General features: G+C 39.8%; 1 protein-coding gene across 2 annotated transcripts in view; it reads right to left on the minus strand.

Moving 5' to 3' along the window:
- negr1 (neuronal growth regulator 1) overlaps positions 1–18,227 on the minus strand; it is a 165,360-nt gene that overhangs the window by 106,334 nt on the left and 40,799 nt on the right. For both annotated transcript variants that reach the window (XM_026142485.2, XM_026142484.2), the window contains exon 2: positions 2,103–2,341. In XM_026142485.2, the coding sequence (XP_025998270.1) occupies positions 2,103–2,341 (239 nt within the window). The remainder of the gene's footprint in view (positions 1–2,102; positions 2,342–18,227) is intronic.

Here is an 18,227-nt window from a genome sequence, read left to right on the forward strand (position 1 = left end):
AGCATGAACAGTTATGGGGCTGTGATGTGGTCACAGTTGACGCAGGTAACAACAAACAGGAAGGTGACGACAGCAGAATCGGAAAGGCCGAGTTTCAACCAGAAAAGTTTTTCAGCAAAGTGACGACAACCGGCCCAAGAAGGAGGTTACACACTAAATCTAATCTGTAGCTCTATGCACTATCTATCCACCTGCTGTAACTTTATTATGCTAACCTGCACAGACGGATCAGCAGAGCTGTGTCGGTGCAGCTCCACAAAGTCAGTGCGATCTTTCACTTTCTTCTAATCCTGTCTCCGTTTGAGATTTACTGATGCCAAATATATCACGCTGACAGAAAAAATCTCATATTTTTCACGTGTTCTTATATGTAAGAATAAAACCTGGACTTCACTGTTGATTTCAGTTTTTGCCTCCAACTTTCACTCAGATAGCTGATGTTTACCTGCAATTTTGTCTGCAGGTTTGCCAGAAAGTTACAATCAACTAAAAGATTTTTCTATGAAACGTTGTACTTTGTGGACTGACACGAAAATGGATGGGGTGGAGTCCGTCCTCCAAAATAGGACCTATAAAAAAGTACCAGGAGTATAGCATTTAAATTCTGTGACCCTTTAAAACCGACAGGATTGTTAGGATTGTTAACCAAAGGCCATTTTTGAACGGCAGTACAGTGAATGCGCTCTCATCAGCAGCCAAACAAGCACAATTGTTCAAACACCACTTTGTACCTTCGAAACCAACCTTAGTTGCCGCTCTACGCCCACACAGTTTAATATTTGCACACTACAGGCAGCAGATTAAGAAATTTGGGGAAACAGACTGTTTTAAAAGCGCGCTGCTTTCATGTTGTGCTGCTTGTTGAACAGGGACGGACACCTGAGAAGGTAAACAGTGATTTGTTTTGACTACTCTTCTTATCCCCGGCGAAAAGTGCTACCTCACAGGATAGCAGTTTACAGAAGCGCCGTCCGTGCTGTTTGCGAATTGATGTGACTCTTTTTTTTTCTTTTCCAAACCCTAGTGCTCTTGTACCAGTTTAACGTGGATAAAGGCGAAACAAATACTTTCAATTACGGCTCACAACAAACAAATCAAACTGCAGGTAGGATCACATGCCTGAAAAGAATTTTCATAAGCTCTCTCCATATGTCACAACAGAGACGCCAGCTGGAGAGCTATTTCCACTTGCACATTTCACATATCACTGCTCAAACTTCAGTGCTCCTGACCCTCACCTCTTCTATTAATACTGTGCTGCTTGTGCGGAGGTGTGCAACATTATGTTTTCATAAATTAATCCTTAACTTGGCTAGGCTTAAAGCAGAATGAGAATAATTTGTTGTGCATTTTCAATTAATCTGATACCTGCCGAGGGGTGTGTGTGTGTGAATGTAGGCCAGGAGACAATGTTGTGAAATAAATATTAGGATTAAGAGAGAGACATTTTTTAATGAAATCTTCACATCAGCCTAGAAAAGAAACATAACACGGCTGGGCCCATTAAAATCCCTAAAAAAATGCACGCTGCCCGAGATAAAGCCCAATGCAGACAACCTCTAAAAAGCTCAGTGCCAGCACATTTGTGTCGAAAACTAAAATTCACAACATTATCGTCAGCTAAGCAATGCATAGTGCATATATAGCATATCAGCAAGTGCAGGATGTAGTTAAAAGTTATCAGAATTGGATCTCTTTTTGTTTTGCCTGCTGCGACAAAATCCAGAGAGGCCTGATTAAAGCTACTTTGCCTCCAGTAATTTAAACCAACCGGCTTTTTGCTGCATGGCCTGCGGGCATACAATGTACTTTAAAATGTCGGTTTCCCGTCACCGAAGCAATTTCTCAAGCCTTTGCCTTTGTGAGCAAGACATAAGGTGTTAGATCAGAAAAAGGCACAGGACGGAAGCTGCAGCTCGCTTTTTGTGATGCTTGAAAACTCTGCGCCTACGATTTAAACAACCAAAATTGAACTGCAGATATGTGCAGACAACTGAAACACGTGCATGCTTGGAAATGGAACAATGTAAGTTATGATAATCACCAACATATACATATGCTACACACAGACAAAGTAAAGAACACGCATGGCCTGCACGCACCTTTTACAATGAGGTTGAGGAGCTTTGGCCGTGGGTTACGCTCACTCTGAATCGAGCATGTGTAAAGGCCATCATCAGTTACATCCACTTTCTGTATCTGAAGGCTGTACTCATGTTTGTCTCCAACACTGGACACTATGGACACACGTGGATCCACAGACCACTTGTCATTCCCTGCGAATATGATGCTTGAGCGGTTCAGCCAGGCTCCTTTAGAGATCCCATCCAACAAGTAGCACCTGGATCAACAAAAAAAGACACATTTAGATTTACTTGGAAAAACACATCCGTCTCATCATCTTTGCTGAAGAATGTCTTTGACTTATTAGCAATGTCTAGAAAATGTCACCTTTCTTGACAAATATTACTGTCTTCCTATTTAGAAGACACCTCCTGCTGTTTATTATTTTTTTAACTCAGAAAACAGGTGAAATCTTTAATGTGCCAAAAAGCGAGTCTCACAAAATACAGAAATCTCATCAACTTGACAAAGTGATTTAACATGTAAGAAGTTCAAGGTTGCTTTGAGATTTGATTTGTTTTGAGACTAAATTATCCCAAAGCCATCAGAATAACAAAGACTGCGCTGTTGTTGACACTCTAAACAAGTTCAAAGTGAAATTCTTTGTCACATTTTCAGTGGCATTTTAACAGTTAAGTGTTAATAGGCATCTTTATACTTAAGCAGTTGACTGACTGAAGGTGCGTCTGACTTAATTTTGTCAAACTGATGAGTTTTATGACAAAAAGACACAAACTACAGCAGTCAGAAAAGAAACACTTGGAACTGTACTCCAAACAGAGTCCGTGCAGATTGTGAGTGCCTGTTGCCCTAACACACGCCCATGTGCGAAGAGCAGCACTGTTGACAGTCTAGAGATTCAAACCTTCAACCTTTGCATCACCAGGTAAGGTTACTTACTGACTGCAATGGGGAGACATGGTTGTCAACACACCTTGCCAGAAACTTAGACAATGACATAGCGTGTGCCAAACTGAGATATGTTTGTGTCTTTGAAGGCAGAAATCTTAAAGTATTCAAAATGGGAAACAGGGATGGGCAAAATTATAGGATGATATTTCAAGGAAATTAGATGTTTCTGGTATTTCTGACAGTATAGAAAAGAAAATAGTGAACGATGCTTTATCAGTGATTGCAACATGCAGGAAGCGGCATCTTTTACAGCAAGTAAAATAAAGGGCATTTCCTTCCTTCTTTTCCAATCAGTTACTGTTAATGAAAACTACCTAATTTGAAGTGTGAATCTGCTTCTACAGGGTGCCAGCAAGGGCAGCCTTGTGGTGGTATATTAATGTGTGTCTTAAAGTGTCATATTTAGATATCATTGCCATAGCAACACCTTGTGTTTGCAGAACAGCGAGACAAGCCCAGGCATGTCTGCCAGCAAGAGCCACATATTACGTCTCAAATGACGATTTAGTAGCTAAAAGGAAGTTACTTGAACAACGGTGATTTGAAAAATGTGCAAGAAAACTGCTCCTGCAGTCGATTCTGTTCCACAACTTGAGACAAACACACAACATCGTGCACAATCAGGCAACAAAGAGATACTAGCAGCTGGTGATGTGCGACCCAAATGTAAACAATGAACTGAACCAAGCATCGCTGGAGCACTTGATAGCAGCGCTCCAGGAAGAGAAAACGGTGAATGGAAATTACTGGCACGGTTACTTTAAGCAGCTGGTTCAAACGTTTGACCCAAGATAAAACAGTTTAGGTCAAATATATTTTTCAATATTATTATGTGATAATATCCTGAAGCTCCTGAAGAGTTCAAAGATTAAGTTAGTTTAGTTATTCTTAAATGCTAATTGTTCAATAATATTTAGGCTACTTTGGTCCACACGTTTGATTTAGGCTGTCACTGGAATTATTACTGTGTCACTGATATTGCATATCATGCTGTTGGTGGTGTTACTTTATTTCAACAGATTCACCAAATTATTGTAATTATTGTATTAATATTGTAGGAACCCAGGTAGTGTTTTTCCTGGAAAAACTGGGATATTGCATGTTGGGTTGAGCTTTTTAACCAGTAACCAGTTAATCAGTAATTTCTGTTCACCATCTGATCTTCCTGTCATACAGAGCACATCTAGCAAGTGCTCCAGCCATGCTCATTTAAGTCATTTGTTTACTTCTGGCAAATCACCAGATGCTAGAATCACTTCCTTTGTACTGGTTGTACTCGACAGTCTGTACACCAGCCTTCAAAAAGCACAATGCCTTGTTGGAGGTAAAAGTAAAAGGAGGTTAAAGTAGCTCTCTTTTTAATACATATGTGTGTGTGTGTGTTTATTGTTTGTTTAGGTTCATTAAGTTATTCTAGCTCATTTGTTATTGTATTACCCTTGTGTTAAGTCTCCCTTGCCCTTCATGTGTTTATGTCTGTGTGTCTTATGTTGTCAAGTTCATGTTGTCGTTTCTGTCATCTTCCCCTGTACTCAGTCTCCCTGGTTCGTGCGCCTACCCGTTATGTGTCATGTCTGTGTGGCTCTTGTTGTCTAGTTCGTTTCATGTCTATGTCTCTGTGTTTCCTGTTTTATTTTGAAAGAGTCTGTTCTTTGTTCACTGCATTTAATTTACTCTCCCCTGTGTTGTCATTGTTTCATTCTAGTCAGCTGTGTGCCCATGTGTCTCCACTTCCCCATATCACCTCATGTGTGTATTTGGTCCTCAGCCTTGCTGTGTTCAGTGTCGCGTCGTCTGTGTTCTCACCCACCATGTTTGTATTCATAGTTCTCTGTGGCATCATAATGCCAGTTTCCCAGTTTAGTTATAGTTTAGTTTCGTCACTGTGCTTCTGCCTTGTTTGACCCACATGTCATCAGCCAAAATAAAGGCTCGCTTTTCGTTTGAACTCAGTTTCGTGTCTGCACCTGAGTCCTCCACACACTCTCCACTCGGTCTGCCACTGCGGATCGTGACACATATATACATATATGAAAACATTATATATGCTCAAGTTTCATAGTGTTAGATTTTATTATACAGTAGTGTCTGTGTTTGCAGCACTAACTGAAAACTGCATCGACAAACCATGGCCAGTCATTTTTGGCAGTTTTCAGTGGATCACTTTGAAATATTGGAGGGAGCAGTGGAACAAGAAAGAGCTCCCACAGTGTGCATTTGATGTAGAGTGCAGGTACACGACCACCACCACCACCTTCTTAGATAGGTAACCAACTTCCACTCTCGTTGAGCCCTGCTGTTTATAGACTCATGCTATGTGCAGCATAAGATCACATCACGGTCCCACCCAGAGTGGAAAAGGCCAGCTATTGCCTGATTTTCTTTTCCAATTACAACACCGTAGTTTGTGTTCCTGCCTCCTGTATTGTGTGATCTGCAGTTTTAAGCCTCATGTACAGCTAGCAGAAGGAACTACAGGTACAGCTGAATCAACAAGGACTGAAATATTTTAAACACTGAAAACGAGGCAACTGGAACACAACAAAAATAAATTAGTATTACTTTTTCTGTTCAATGTTGCAATTTAGATTATTTAACATGATTAGTTATAAAAGCATACACCGTCATCTCTGATCAAAACTGGCACAACATCAACCTTAAACAGACAGGTACTCAGGTTGGTTCCATGTAGAACAGAGATCTAGCCACACGTCTCTTGCAAAGTGAGAAATATCAATCAAATTATTCTGAAAGAATTAAATGCATGTGTCTTCATTCTTTGTAACTAATTTGCTAAATGATTGCAAACAGAGAACCATTAACCCCTTATTCATGTACACAGATTATTATTACCAGAGAATGTTTTTTCACATGTAAACGACACTTTAAAGCTGGTAAGGTTTAAGCCTATCTGCATTAATTCTCTATCATTTTTTCCATTGTGAAATGAACGTGTTGGGCTGTTACATCCACTGTAACGCCATAAGCCTTCCCCTGATGTCAGGATCATAAACCCTGTGATGCCGCTGTTTTTGTCTGAAGTTGGTTACCTCAGCAGGATGAGAAATGAACCCCAGAGAAAGAGATCGTGAATTTGAGTCAGGGGTGAAAGTGGGCTGGAACAATCTGTAACGGCGTTCTGGCACCTTCAATTAACGAGCATTTAAATCTGATAGGCAGGTTAATGTTTATGTCGATGAGTTCATTTTTTGTGTCCTGTAGTCTGGAGTTACTCCAGTGACAGCAAGGAGATACTTTCTCAATAATAAGAAAATAATCATATCCCACAGGACTGCCCATTTTTTCCTCTCATGCATGTGAGCTGGTGTAGATGTAAATGCAGTTGGTCGCAGTACTTCAGGATTTAGCTGGACGAGAAGCATAAACAGAATAAAGTTCTTTGAAGTTACAGATAATATAAAATGCAAATAAATGTTCTTTATTTCCCAGGGAGAGGAAAAGAAAGTTTATAAGTGACACTGTCAGAGACTGAGAAAGATGTAAGAAACACAGGAAAGGGAATGGAGGTAAAGACTTCTCGGCACATGAAATCTGATAAAGTGGAAATTTAAACCTTTCATGTAATGTCCTCATTCCTTTTAGAGCTTTTAAATCAGATACTTGAGCTATAAATTATGTGCGGATTAAATTGCGCTTTTCCATAGTACAAGTATACTAATTTTGTGTTATTCAAAGGTTGCATGAAAATGCCAGGCAGTTTAGTGTTGGTTACACTGCTTAGTTTGTAGTAATGTGGTGAATAACGTCTCCACCATAGGCTGGACTGGTACAGAGCACCCTGTTCATGGTAAATGGTAGGTTAGGTCAAACGTAGACAATCAAATATATATAATAAATCATTATTATTTAGGGCAATGATCATGACACCCAATTCTACTTTTTATATGCCCGTTATAGTGTCTAAGGATTGGAAATCAGCCATGTAGCTCATGAATCATCTGCTTATATCTTGTTGAACTGTGAAAGTGAAAGTGCTAAACCTGTGAAAAGCAGTGAATACAGGAGTAGCAGCACAGGTCACAGCCTGTACACAAAGAAACATCTATATCACAAAACAAGCAAATATTTGACTTATTTCTAAGTAATTCCCTTCTTCATACTACACCGCTACACCCGACCTTGGGGGTCCCCACCTGCACAATCCCAGTTTAACCCCTACGTGTTTCACTCTTCCTAGAACATCTAAGCATGAACCAGCAATGTTCAGTAAGTAATAAATACAGCTGGGAATATTTTTCAACCATAACAAGACATTGACCAAAGACCACCAGCTGATGTTTATTTAACGCTGAAATTATATGTTGGATACAGTTTCTGAATTTAAAAAACTTTTTAGGGACTTTTTAATCTTTTGGTTGGGGACACTGTGGGGCGTTTGCTGGTACCGAGTGGGGCAAAGGAACAGTGTCACATTCCTCAGAGACCTGCTTGTATCTTGTTGGCAGCAATGATTTCTAAACAGATATAATTCCAGACAAGTGTTCACAGTCCTTCCATGGGATGACTTTCAAAAACCTCGGGACTTCCTCTAGTTAGATCTTGTTCACTAAAGGCTCTCTTTCAGTCTTCTTGGCTATCTGAATTATTGTTTTTGTTTTTAATAACTGGACGTGAAAATTGTAACATTTAAAATAAATATGATTACAACTTAAACATACAAGGTATAGTCCTCCACAGACGATGATGCAACCTTCAGTTTACTCAACGTGGTTTATAAGAGCATGCTCCGATGCCTGAGAGACCAGCACCAACACAGGTTATGTTTAGCTTCAGTAAAGGTTACAACATGGGGATAAGCACTCTCACAAGCCCAGTGCTGACTGTAGTTAAGAAATCGCATCATATTCTGTAACGAATACTGTAATAATGAGCAGGAAAAGAGGCAATCAAGTTTGGCTCTTTAGCCGTTGTCAACATGCCACGCAGACTGCCAGCACCAGTAGTAAACCCACCGAGGAAATCAGTTTGGCACTAACCACAAAGCTCTTTACTCCCTATGCCAAAAAAGTGTCTGTCAGGAAAGCGGGTAGAGGACAATGGTTTCGTCCACGCTGGTTCTCCCCTTAGAGAAAGCATTGCTGCATTGTGACAAATAAGTGGCAAACAATGTGAGAGTGGGTAAAATTAAATAAGCACAAGAGAGAAGTGCAGATCCTGTGGAGAGCCCACACAGACCTGTCAGTTAGTTAGCCCATTGACCACCTGAGCCACGGTGTTCCTTGCCCTCAGGCAAGATTTACTGAAGGAGCCTCAAGGCAGGTTTCACTCCGTTTCTGAGTTTTTTTTTGCTTTTCAACAAAATAAGAATTCACTTGTACACTAGATTTTAGAGATGTGCTGATTATTTAATGTGCTGTATTCACATAATGGCAGATTTGTGGGCTTCAAGTGGCAAATTCATTACTCGGATTGACCGTGGTCGATACTAAATCGCATTACGGTGACATAAAGCCAATTTTTAATGTATTTTCAGCTGAGAGAAGTGTTGGGAGGCTTGATGCCTACATGTATGATCACAGCCCTTCAGTGACTTATAATTTAACACACTTTGGCGGGACTAGTAGGAGTGTTCAATGAACCTGTGTGCAGCCCACTAATGTGGACTACTTGTCAACAACTTCCAAGACTTTCATCATTATATTCTTGTAAAACGGGGTCGCCATAGAAAACATAGTCTCCAGTGTAGCTGCTATTGATTTTTATGTTTTCTCACCTAAAATTGTCCTTTCAGAATCACTCACGCTGGCTTCATAGGTGGCTGTTAAAAAAGTCTCCTCTTCAGAAGAGATCAGAAGCTCTGGTCAGCTTTGTATAGATGCCAGTTACAATGCACTTTAACAGTGACAGGCTTTTAAGGCTTGAAAAATTATCAAAAGGTCTCAAAACACTGCTGCAGCACAGGCTTCGTCTAGCTGTATAAACCACTTATACTGCTATCCATTGGTACCATAAGACATGCATTTCTTTGTTGTGGTCATATAAACTGCTGATATGGTTGTTGTTCTGCTGTTTTTGAAGAGGAAACTAACTTTTAACAACCACCTTTCAAGCATAGATTTCGGGGGAAACCTTTACTTTAACAAAGCCACGCAGCTAAAACTATGGCCTGCGGACACATATAACAGAGCCAGGATCTCTACAAGGAGTTTTGATATTATTTCTTCTTCATCTTGATGACCCAGGCCTCGATGTTCTTGCACTGGTTTTTCCAGTTTGCTTATCACCGTTGAGTGCCTTTCCACTCTTTCTGCAGAAATCATTATTGTTATCTCGCTGTCATCTTTCACCACAGAGCTAAAGCGATGCCCGTATTTGTTCATCTGCTCACAAAGCAGTGTGTCAAAACAGGCCATTTTACATTAGCACATTGTCTCGGGTGGGTGGGAGGGTGTTTAGTGTGGCTGCTTCCTTTGTTGCTGCTGACTGAAGTAGGAGCTACAAGGGAACTGATCACAGGTCTGGCATGAGACATCTCGGTGTGGCAGATTCAGGCTGCTGTTGGGCCAAGTCATTTTTGCTGCCTGTGATATCGAGCAATTTGATGGAGCGTAGACCTCGGGCAGATCAGTAGTGTAAAACCATTACATATAGATGACATATATATATACAACATTGTGATAAATTGTGGTGGTAAATGCCCCTGACACACCAACAAACTCAAATCTGCAGTCCTGCTTCTAGACGCTTTAGCTGCTTGGAGAGGGGACAGAAGCATTTTTGCCTGCAATGTATTTCTTTTAATTCTGCTATTTTAAAGTAATCCCACATTATTCAATGAAACCCACATGGAAATTTTCGATTAAAAGTAACAAGCTATTTCACGTACCAAAGACCTTGGATATTAAATGTAAATTATTGCAAGGCCATGCCATTGGGCGTGTCTTTTGTTTCTGCCACATTTCCCAAATTCATCTGCTAGTAGGCTCCACAGTGTAGTCGTTTACGCATTTGCCTAACAAGCAAAAAGAGCCCCAGTTTGATCCCGGGAGGAGACAAATCCCTTTGGGGTTGTGTTACAGAGGACATCGGGCGTAAAAAATCTGCTAAATCAAATATGAGGCGCTACCTGCTGCGGCGACCCCTCGTGAATGAGAGAGCAGCCAAAAGTCGTTTTTTCTCGCCCCACCCCCCAGTTCATCTGCTCACCCAGGCATAGCAGCACAAAACTAACACCTAAGGTGAGCTTTGTTTTTATTAGGCTGCCTTTATTCTAGAAGCCTCCCCAGGTAGCAGTCTGCCCATGGCTTATACAAAGCGCAGGTAATTATTTCACAGACATCAGAACTTCCGGTCTGATGCAGCTCTGACAACACAAATATATGCTAATTGATATTTCTGTTTATCCCCGTTTCTGACGAATGAGCGCACAGGAACCTGGCCCATTACAAGATGTGTGGGTTTTTTAAACATATATTGGATTTCAGAAAAGAATTCAATTCAAACCCCGGTGATTGTGCATAATGTGGAGAAAGGAAAGTGATGAGCTGGTGTTTGAGCAGCACCTCACATGAATGGGGAATGATGACAAATCATTAATTACAGTATGGAAGCTGGAAAGATGAGGCTGATTTTAATCCATTTAGCCAAACTCATTCATGTTCTTTGATTAGATATCATAATTAACACTGGGGCATCACTGCGACCCAGATTCTTTTTGCTCTATACAAATGTTTGCTAGATCTTCAACTGTAAATATTCTCCTTGGCGCCAACTCCACACATCTCGCCTCATAAACATATTTCACTGTTTCACAATTTTTTTCCCCTCCAGTTTGGCAAAGGAAATAAATGCGTTTCTGGATGTGTTCCTTTGCAGATTTTTTTAGATGTAAAAGTTAAGTAAGACTAAAGACAAACGATGTCTGCATTTTAAGAAATGGAAACGTTTTTATTTTATCTGAAATGAAGACAACAGCACGACATGTTGTGCAGATTTTACTCAGAAATTATTGTTATTATTATTTTTCCTTTATCCACCATTGAAATTGAACCTGAGGACCAATTATGAAGATTGGGTTTTGTTATTATTACTATTATGTAGTTGTTTAACTGTTGATGATGACAGTGCAATTGGTACTTGTCATTATTCTATGTGAAAAAGATCACATTAAAAAGAAAACACTTCTAATCACAGCTTGTCCTGATCCTTAATCAGTCAGAACGCTCAAATCAGTCGGACCTGTACTATTTCTATTCTCCAACAGGTTTGCTGACACTTGTCACTACACTGCAACTTCACTACATCAGACGTTGTGGAGGGCAGTTTGAGTGCTCTCACGTTCACTGCCCATCTGGCTTCTTATCTTTACAACCTAGCTCACAACTTCCATCTACTTCAGAGTGCAGCAACTAGTCTTTTTACAGCTTTGGATGGCTCATGACATCACCCTCAATCCTGGGGTCTCTTCCTATGCACTTCATAATCTATTTTAAGATATTACGGATCTCTTTTAAATCTGTGTGTAATAGTATGTCCCAGCCATTGTCGAGATATTCCACCAATATGTCTTTTTACTGTCAGACAACAGCGAAAGCTGTTAGGGATGGCATATTACAGCATTTCTGGGAAGAAGATCTGCTCTGAGAGAAGCAGCTTAGAGCTTTTACGCAAAATAAATCAACCCCTAGCAAAACCACAGACTATTCAGGAAGAAATATGTGGTCGTGCAAACCTTGGAGCTGTTGATGGACTCAAACTCTGATAATTCATGCCTTGTCAACTTTGTGATTCAAACTTTAAAAGGAGCAGGTGGGTCGAGTCATGACAGTTGCCACACAGATGCGACAACCCACGTGAGATGGACTATGGAGTTGTTGACACTGAATTTTCACATCCATATGGCAGACGTGTCGGGAGTAGACAGATAACTCGAGGACTTGGGCAAAGACCCGAGGAGAGATATAGGTTGCTCATCAACCTGCTGATAGTGACAGTTCGATTTCAGACTGTGATTCTTCAGAAACAGAGTTAAAGGATTCACAGCTCAGGTCTTGTTCTCTGTTCCCAGCAGCCAGAAATGCAAGAGGAAAGACACTTAGACATGTTTTAAGCCTGAGATTTAGATTGTTTGATAATTAGATTCATCCAGGAGCATCCATTAAATATCTGCGATGTGAGAGGTGAAATACAGAACTGATAACTGTTGAGTTTTCCTGTAATATTACATCAGACAAGAAGCTGAACAATTCAGGTTTCTTTCTCCATTCTCTCTCCATTTTCACATGCCAGAGGGGGTCCTGGTTATACTGGACGACACGGCTCCTAAATAAAAAATATTCCTTTTTTATATTTTAGTAATTTATTTATTTATAGGTCAAACACAGGAAAAGGGATGGAGGTGAAGCTTTTGGATGGGGTAGAGCTCAAGCAGAAGGCTGTGGTGTGGATGGTGATCAAGTAAGGGCCTCAGTAAACCATGTAACTCTAGTTCCTGGGCCTGAAGCTTTACTTCCACAGAGAATCCTGAACCTCTCAATGATGCTGTTGATGCTCCTGATCCAGAACAGCCAATTGGCTTTATTGAGTTGTTCATTTCTAATGAACTGATCCAGAGTGTTTTTGATGAGACAAACTTGTATGCAGATCAGCATTCACGCTGGCAGTGTCTCACCACATGCTGCTCTTCATGCATTGAAGATTGTTACAGTTTCAGACACGAAAACATTCCTACTGTAAGGCCCTTTTCTCCCTGGTATCATTCATAAGCCTGAACTTGAAATGTACTGGTATACTAACAACATGCTACCCACTCCCTACTTCAACAAGGTCATGTCTCACACCAGGTTTAAAACTGTACTGAGAATTTGTCAGTGATAATGAAGCACAACCAGCCAAACGCACTGACAGGCTGCACACAGTCAGTCCTGGCATTTGTCCAAATTCCATGAATTGTATAAATCAAGCAATCCGGTTGTTCAGTCTGACGTCACTAGCCGTGTCTGGGTCTAAACTCTGCTGCAGGTCCATATATCAAACGATCACTGTGGCATTACTGAGAGTTGAAAAACTGTCTAAAGTCTTTCATCTTTAATAAAATGATCAGCGTTCTGCTCTACCAGGTGTAACAATTGAGTTTAACATCCAGGCATCCATGAAAACGGAATTTATGACATTTAACGGAGTTAGAAGTTAGCAGGGAGTTAGCTCGCTAGCTTCTATCTAAATACAATATAGCATGTCCTGACTGCGGGGTTTTGGAAACAAATTAAAACGTACAGCTCTGCTATCACTTCCAGCATAAATGAAGACAGAAAACTAAACAGCAGTGACGTTTGTAGGGTTACTGAAGTTGGGCTAGCTGGTATATAATGATGTGCTACGTGACCGCTAGCGACACAGCTATGTTAGCATAATATAAACAAGCTAACTTTTTTTCCACTCGATAAAAGTTACCGTGAGTGCTGTCAGTGGTCAGAAACAAATGTAATCGCATGGCAGGATGCTGTAAAAGGACCAAACTTCAGCCAGGAGAACAACTGAGATAATCCATCCACAATACGAGGTTAGTCATTCATATACTGCTGCATGGGCTGGGCTGTAGTTACATCCTAAGGTTTTAAAAACTGAGCTTAAATAAATGATTAGTGGTAATAAAAGCCGAGGGAGGTCAACAGTGATCACTGACTGTTTTAGGAGCTTTTTGAGATCAAATAGAAGAAAATACATAACATTAAACATGTTAACAACACAAAAGCCATATTAAACGTAGAATACTTTAGACCCGGAAGTAGGATTCGTCGCGTCATCACTGAACAACCGGATATATTGAAGAGACTATGATCCTGCGGCTCTACAATCTCCAAACAAACTTCTAAACCCTTCTGGTATACGGTACTGTTATACCACGAAACTGCAGAGACGTTGGCCTGGCTGGGAGACAGTCCCAGACTGAGTTTCTGCTTTATCACCTAGCAGGCACTGACGGTCGGTGTTTCATGGATATCTTTCACACTTCTGCAGTACTGTGTGAGTGCCTGTTAAATCGAGGTGGGAATCACCAGACACCCCATGATATGATATAATCACAACACGTCACACATGATATTATATTATTGCAATTTGTTTTTTACATTTTGTGATATGCTGAGTATTGCAAACACATATATTTCAACTTGAGGCTACGTTTCAAGTTTAAACTATGCCTTCAAAGTTAAACTTCGTCAATATCTGTTGCAAGCTGCAAAATGACATTACATGCACACTAATACTGTCAGCAAACACATCCATATACATGTATGTTGGTACAAGACAGATTCAGTCTGCAATCAGTTTGACATCAATCTGCAGTTGAATGAGGTCTAGTTGGCTATAACATGCAATCAGTTTCTGATAATAGAGCAATTAACTGTGATAAATCACTGAAAATCACATATCATAGCTGTCTGCATAGACAGAAATTCATATTTAACTGATACATTTGTGCTCAGCAACCTTCCTGTTCTTTAGGAATATAACCAGAATACAACCAGCTAGGGCTGCTCGATTATGGCAAAAATGATAATCACGATTATTTTCACTGAAATTGAGATCGCGATTATTTGACGATATTTATTTAACCCTTTAAGACCTACTATAGAACCAAGTCCGCCAGAGCTTATATTATTTTTTTTACATGTTGTAGTGCCATTTGTGGGAGCATTTCAAGTTGCTAAATAACTGTTATAGCCCATATTTTAATAATATGTATGCATTAAGTCCATAGTAACTACATTAATTGCAAAAAAGTGCAATAAACTACAAAAAAATTTATATCGTTTTTGTTTTGTTTTTTTACATATATTTCTACTTGGAAAATTTAAGAGGCTTATCCCTCAAAACTTTAAATACAAAAAAGTTGCAAAAAATAGTTTACAACAACAGGAAATTTAGTTTGAGTGTCTTCATAGTTTTATTTTGGAGATACACCAATTTTTATATACTGCAGGAAAAACAAAAAAAACAATCCTATGATGCAAATTTGCAAAGAAAACAGCAGGTGCATCAAAATAAACTATTTCCAGCAGTGCAATTTGAGTTCTAAGCATCCCAGAAACTATTCAGAAAAGTCAAACATGACCAGTATAGGCTTTTAAGGCCTACAAGTAAAAAACTACATTTCCGCGAAAATGACGTAACTTCCGGTTTCGGCCAGGAAATGGCGGACATGCGACAGTTCGCGCTGACGTCTGTTTCACTGTGGGAAGTGTTACGAACAGCTGATCGGATCGGCAAAGCGTGTTTCTGGAATATTATGTTTTTGTTCCTGCAAGCGCTTTTTATGCAATTTTTGCAAAGCTTTATGTGGAACGAAACCGTGACCGAGGACAAGCTGATGGCATAAGATGTAAGTACAACTCCTCCGGTTTCATATGCAAAACAAATTATTGCGCTAGCTTACGCGGTTCGGGTTCTACAGGGATTTAAAAATAGTTACACAAAACGGAGCATGCTGCTCTGACCGGATTTAAAGGGTTAACAATGACTTTAGAAAATAATATAAAATAGTGTGCAACACCACTGAAGTTTGTTTTTTTTTACCTCTCTTTTCAACCAACAGCAGTCACTCTCCTCTCCAAATAACTTCTGCTTAGCTTTCCGAGCTTCCCTCGGGTCCTCTCCAACCTTTTTTGCGCCACGGACCGGTTTATGCCCGACAATATTTTCACGGACCGGCCTTTAAGGTGTCGCGGATAAATGAGGGAGGGGCTAATAATCGGCTCTGTCATTTTTAATGATCGTTGAAAGCCCAGATCGTAATCGTGATTAAAATTCGATTAATTGAGCAGCCCTACAACCAGCTGGCAGCCACTTGAGTCGAGTGCCCTCAAGTTATGCTTAATGAAAAAGACTCATTCAGTCTGTCTGCTTTCATAAATTATTAAGCAATTATTTGAAAACCTTCAACGATCTCTCTGAGAGTGATTGCAGACAGTCCACATCAGACTGCAGCTGTTTGCAGAAAGGTTGCCTCCTGTCAGGCAACATGTCCAAACACTTTGTAATGAAAAGTGGTTATAATTGTGTAACACTCAACCTCTGAGAAACAATTTAGTCACCATAAGTTGCAATCGGTAACAGAATGTGGAAAAAAAAACAATACAATCACCAGACAACCATTGTTTTTTTTGGTTTTTATTTTTTTTTTGTAGATGCAAGAACTTGACCACTGAGTTTGCTCTGAGTTTGGAGGTAGCTTTGTGAACCTAAGTGTGTCCACTGTTGGATGGTGTTCAGCTAACATTATCTCAGGATGGTGGTGCGTGAGCTGAGCCCTCTTGTTCACAGCAGTACAGTATTTTAGAGAGAGTTCTTTTGCTTTACAGCATCTGAGCTGTGTGTTTGTGGCCACCTAAACATCATGAATAGGAGTGAGTTTGGGGTTATATTTTTACTCTTTACTTGTTTAGTTTTTCTCTCGCTATCTCAACCTGCACACTTTTACTGCTGCCTTCCCACATCCTCCAGATTTCCTGTAGTGAGGTGCCTAAACTGAAAACCGATGTCAGTCTTACAGAAATCTTTATTTCTGAAAATAAGGGTGAACCACGAATAGTTTTGGATATTGGTAATAATGACCACAGAAATAGGGAAATAAACAAGCCTGGTGTGGTAGAACAAACAAAATTGAAAAAGTTAAAATGACTACAACCTCTTGATTCAAGCATATGGAAAACAATAAGATATGTTAGACAAATCGCAAATAAAAATTGCACGGCGAAAGGCCGCCACGTCAAGCACAGTAATGCAATAAATGGTGCTGACAAATTTGGTCAGAATATTCTGTAAGTCCCATTTGTCAGGCTGTCACACAAGTGGACGAAGAAATTTGTTTCGCTTCTGTTTGAGTTCAATTTGATCAATGCTTTTGTCAATTACAAAGCTAAAAACCCACATGAAGAATGTAGCACTCATCTCTCATTCATTCAAAGTGTCCTAAAATCATGGAGCAGCCAGGAGCCTTTCAACATTCTGCTGGTGAGGAAAAATGACCTTCCAGAGACTCCCACCATGAAACAGTGCTGATCCAGGGAAAAGGCTGGGTGTAATAAGCTGAAAAATAAATATGTAAAGTTTAGAGGATCTACAGTATTTTCAGGTGGGGCCATTCTGACTGAGGATTGAATATAAAGGTGAGCGTGCTTCTACCATCAGGACCCCTCAGCTTTAAAATGATCTGCCTGGACACAATCAGTTCCTCCTCAAAAAACACTTCTTATAACACATTTTCATGCTTTTTTGGTAAGCAATCTTATGATTTTAATCATATTTGTATTATTGCATATTCTATTATTAATGTTAGCATTTTAAAATAAATTATTAATAGTAATAGCAGTAATAGTAGTGTTTGCATGGTCACCGAAGTGTGATTTAAGCTTCAGGTACTGAGAATACCACCTTGTATTTTTGTTATCCTCTGTAACACTGTCGTGGAGCATCAGCTTATAGAGATTACGTCTGCATTTTATGTCAAGAGCAGTGCTTGATTTCTGGAGATGTTTGATTCCATTTAAGCCATTTCACACAGAGATACTGTCATGACCTTTACAACGAGTTACTGGCCTCAAAAGACCCCAAATGTCCATCGACTCTCCAAATGAGAAACTGTATTTCGAAGCGACTGGATACTGAGTATCATAGTGAAATCAAAAGCCTTTTCTGCTGTGAATTTATATTTTGCTGCGTCCACAAAAGAGAAGCCAGCTGATAAGGATAGAAAACAGGTTATTTTGCAAGTTTGCTGGAACCAGGCAGGTACTCAAAGGCAAACGGAGCAGGCAAAAACAAAATATTGGACAAAATTAGAGCAGGGCGATATGGCCAAAAATATATATCACGATATATATTTGAAAATTTGCGATAACGATATAACTGACGATATAATTTCTGCGAGACAAAATACAACTTCACAACTTTACTAGCGCATAAAAAAACCCATCTATTTATTTTCACTTAAACAAGCAGCTGTTTTTATGTGCATTAAAGCTATATAAACATTTAACAGTGCAAATTCAAATTCCTTGCTGAAAGTTTAACCAAAAGCCATTTCGAGTAGAAATGGGCTGACATATCCTGAGCATAACCATGTATGATATCCACTGAAGTTAAAAAGAGGTGCTTTGCAACATTAAACTGCAGTGTGCCAAATAAAAAAGTCAAATACGTATTTCTCGGACCATAAGGTGCACGGGATT

The sequence above is a fragment of the Astatotilapia calliptera genome, chromosome 15, assembly GCF_964374335.1.
Source record: "Astatotilapia calliptera chromosome 15, fAstCal68.1, whole genome shotgun sequence".
Classification (NCBI taxonomy): Eukaryota; Metazoa; Chordata; class Actinopteri; order Cichliformes; family Cichlidae; genus Astatotilapia; species Astatotilapia calliptera.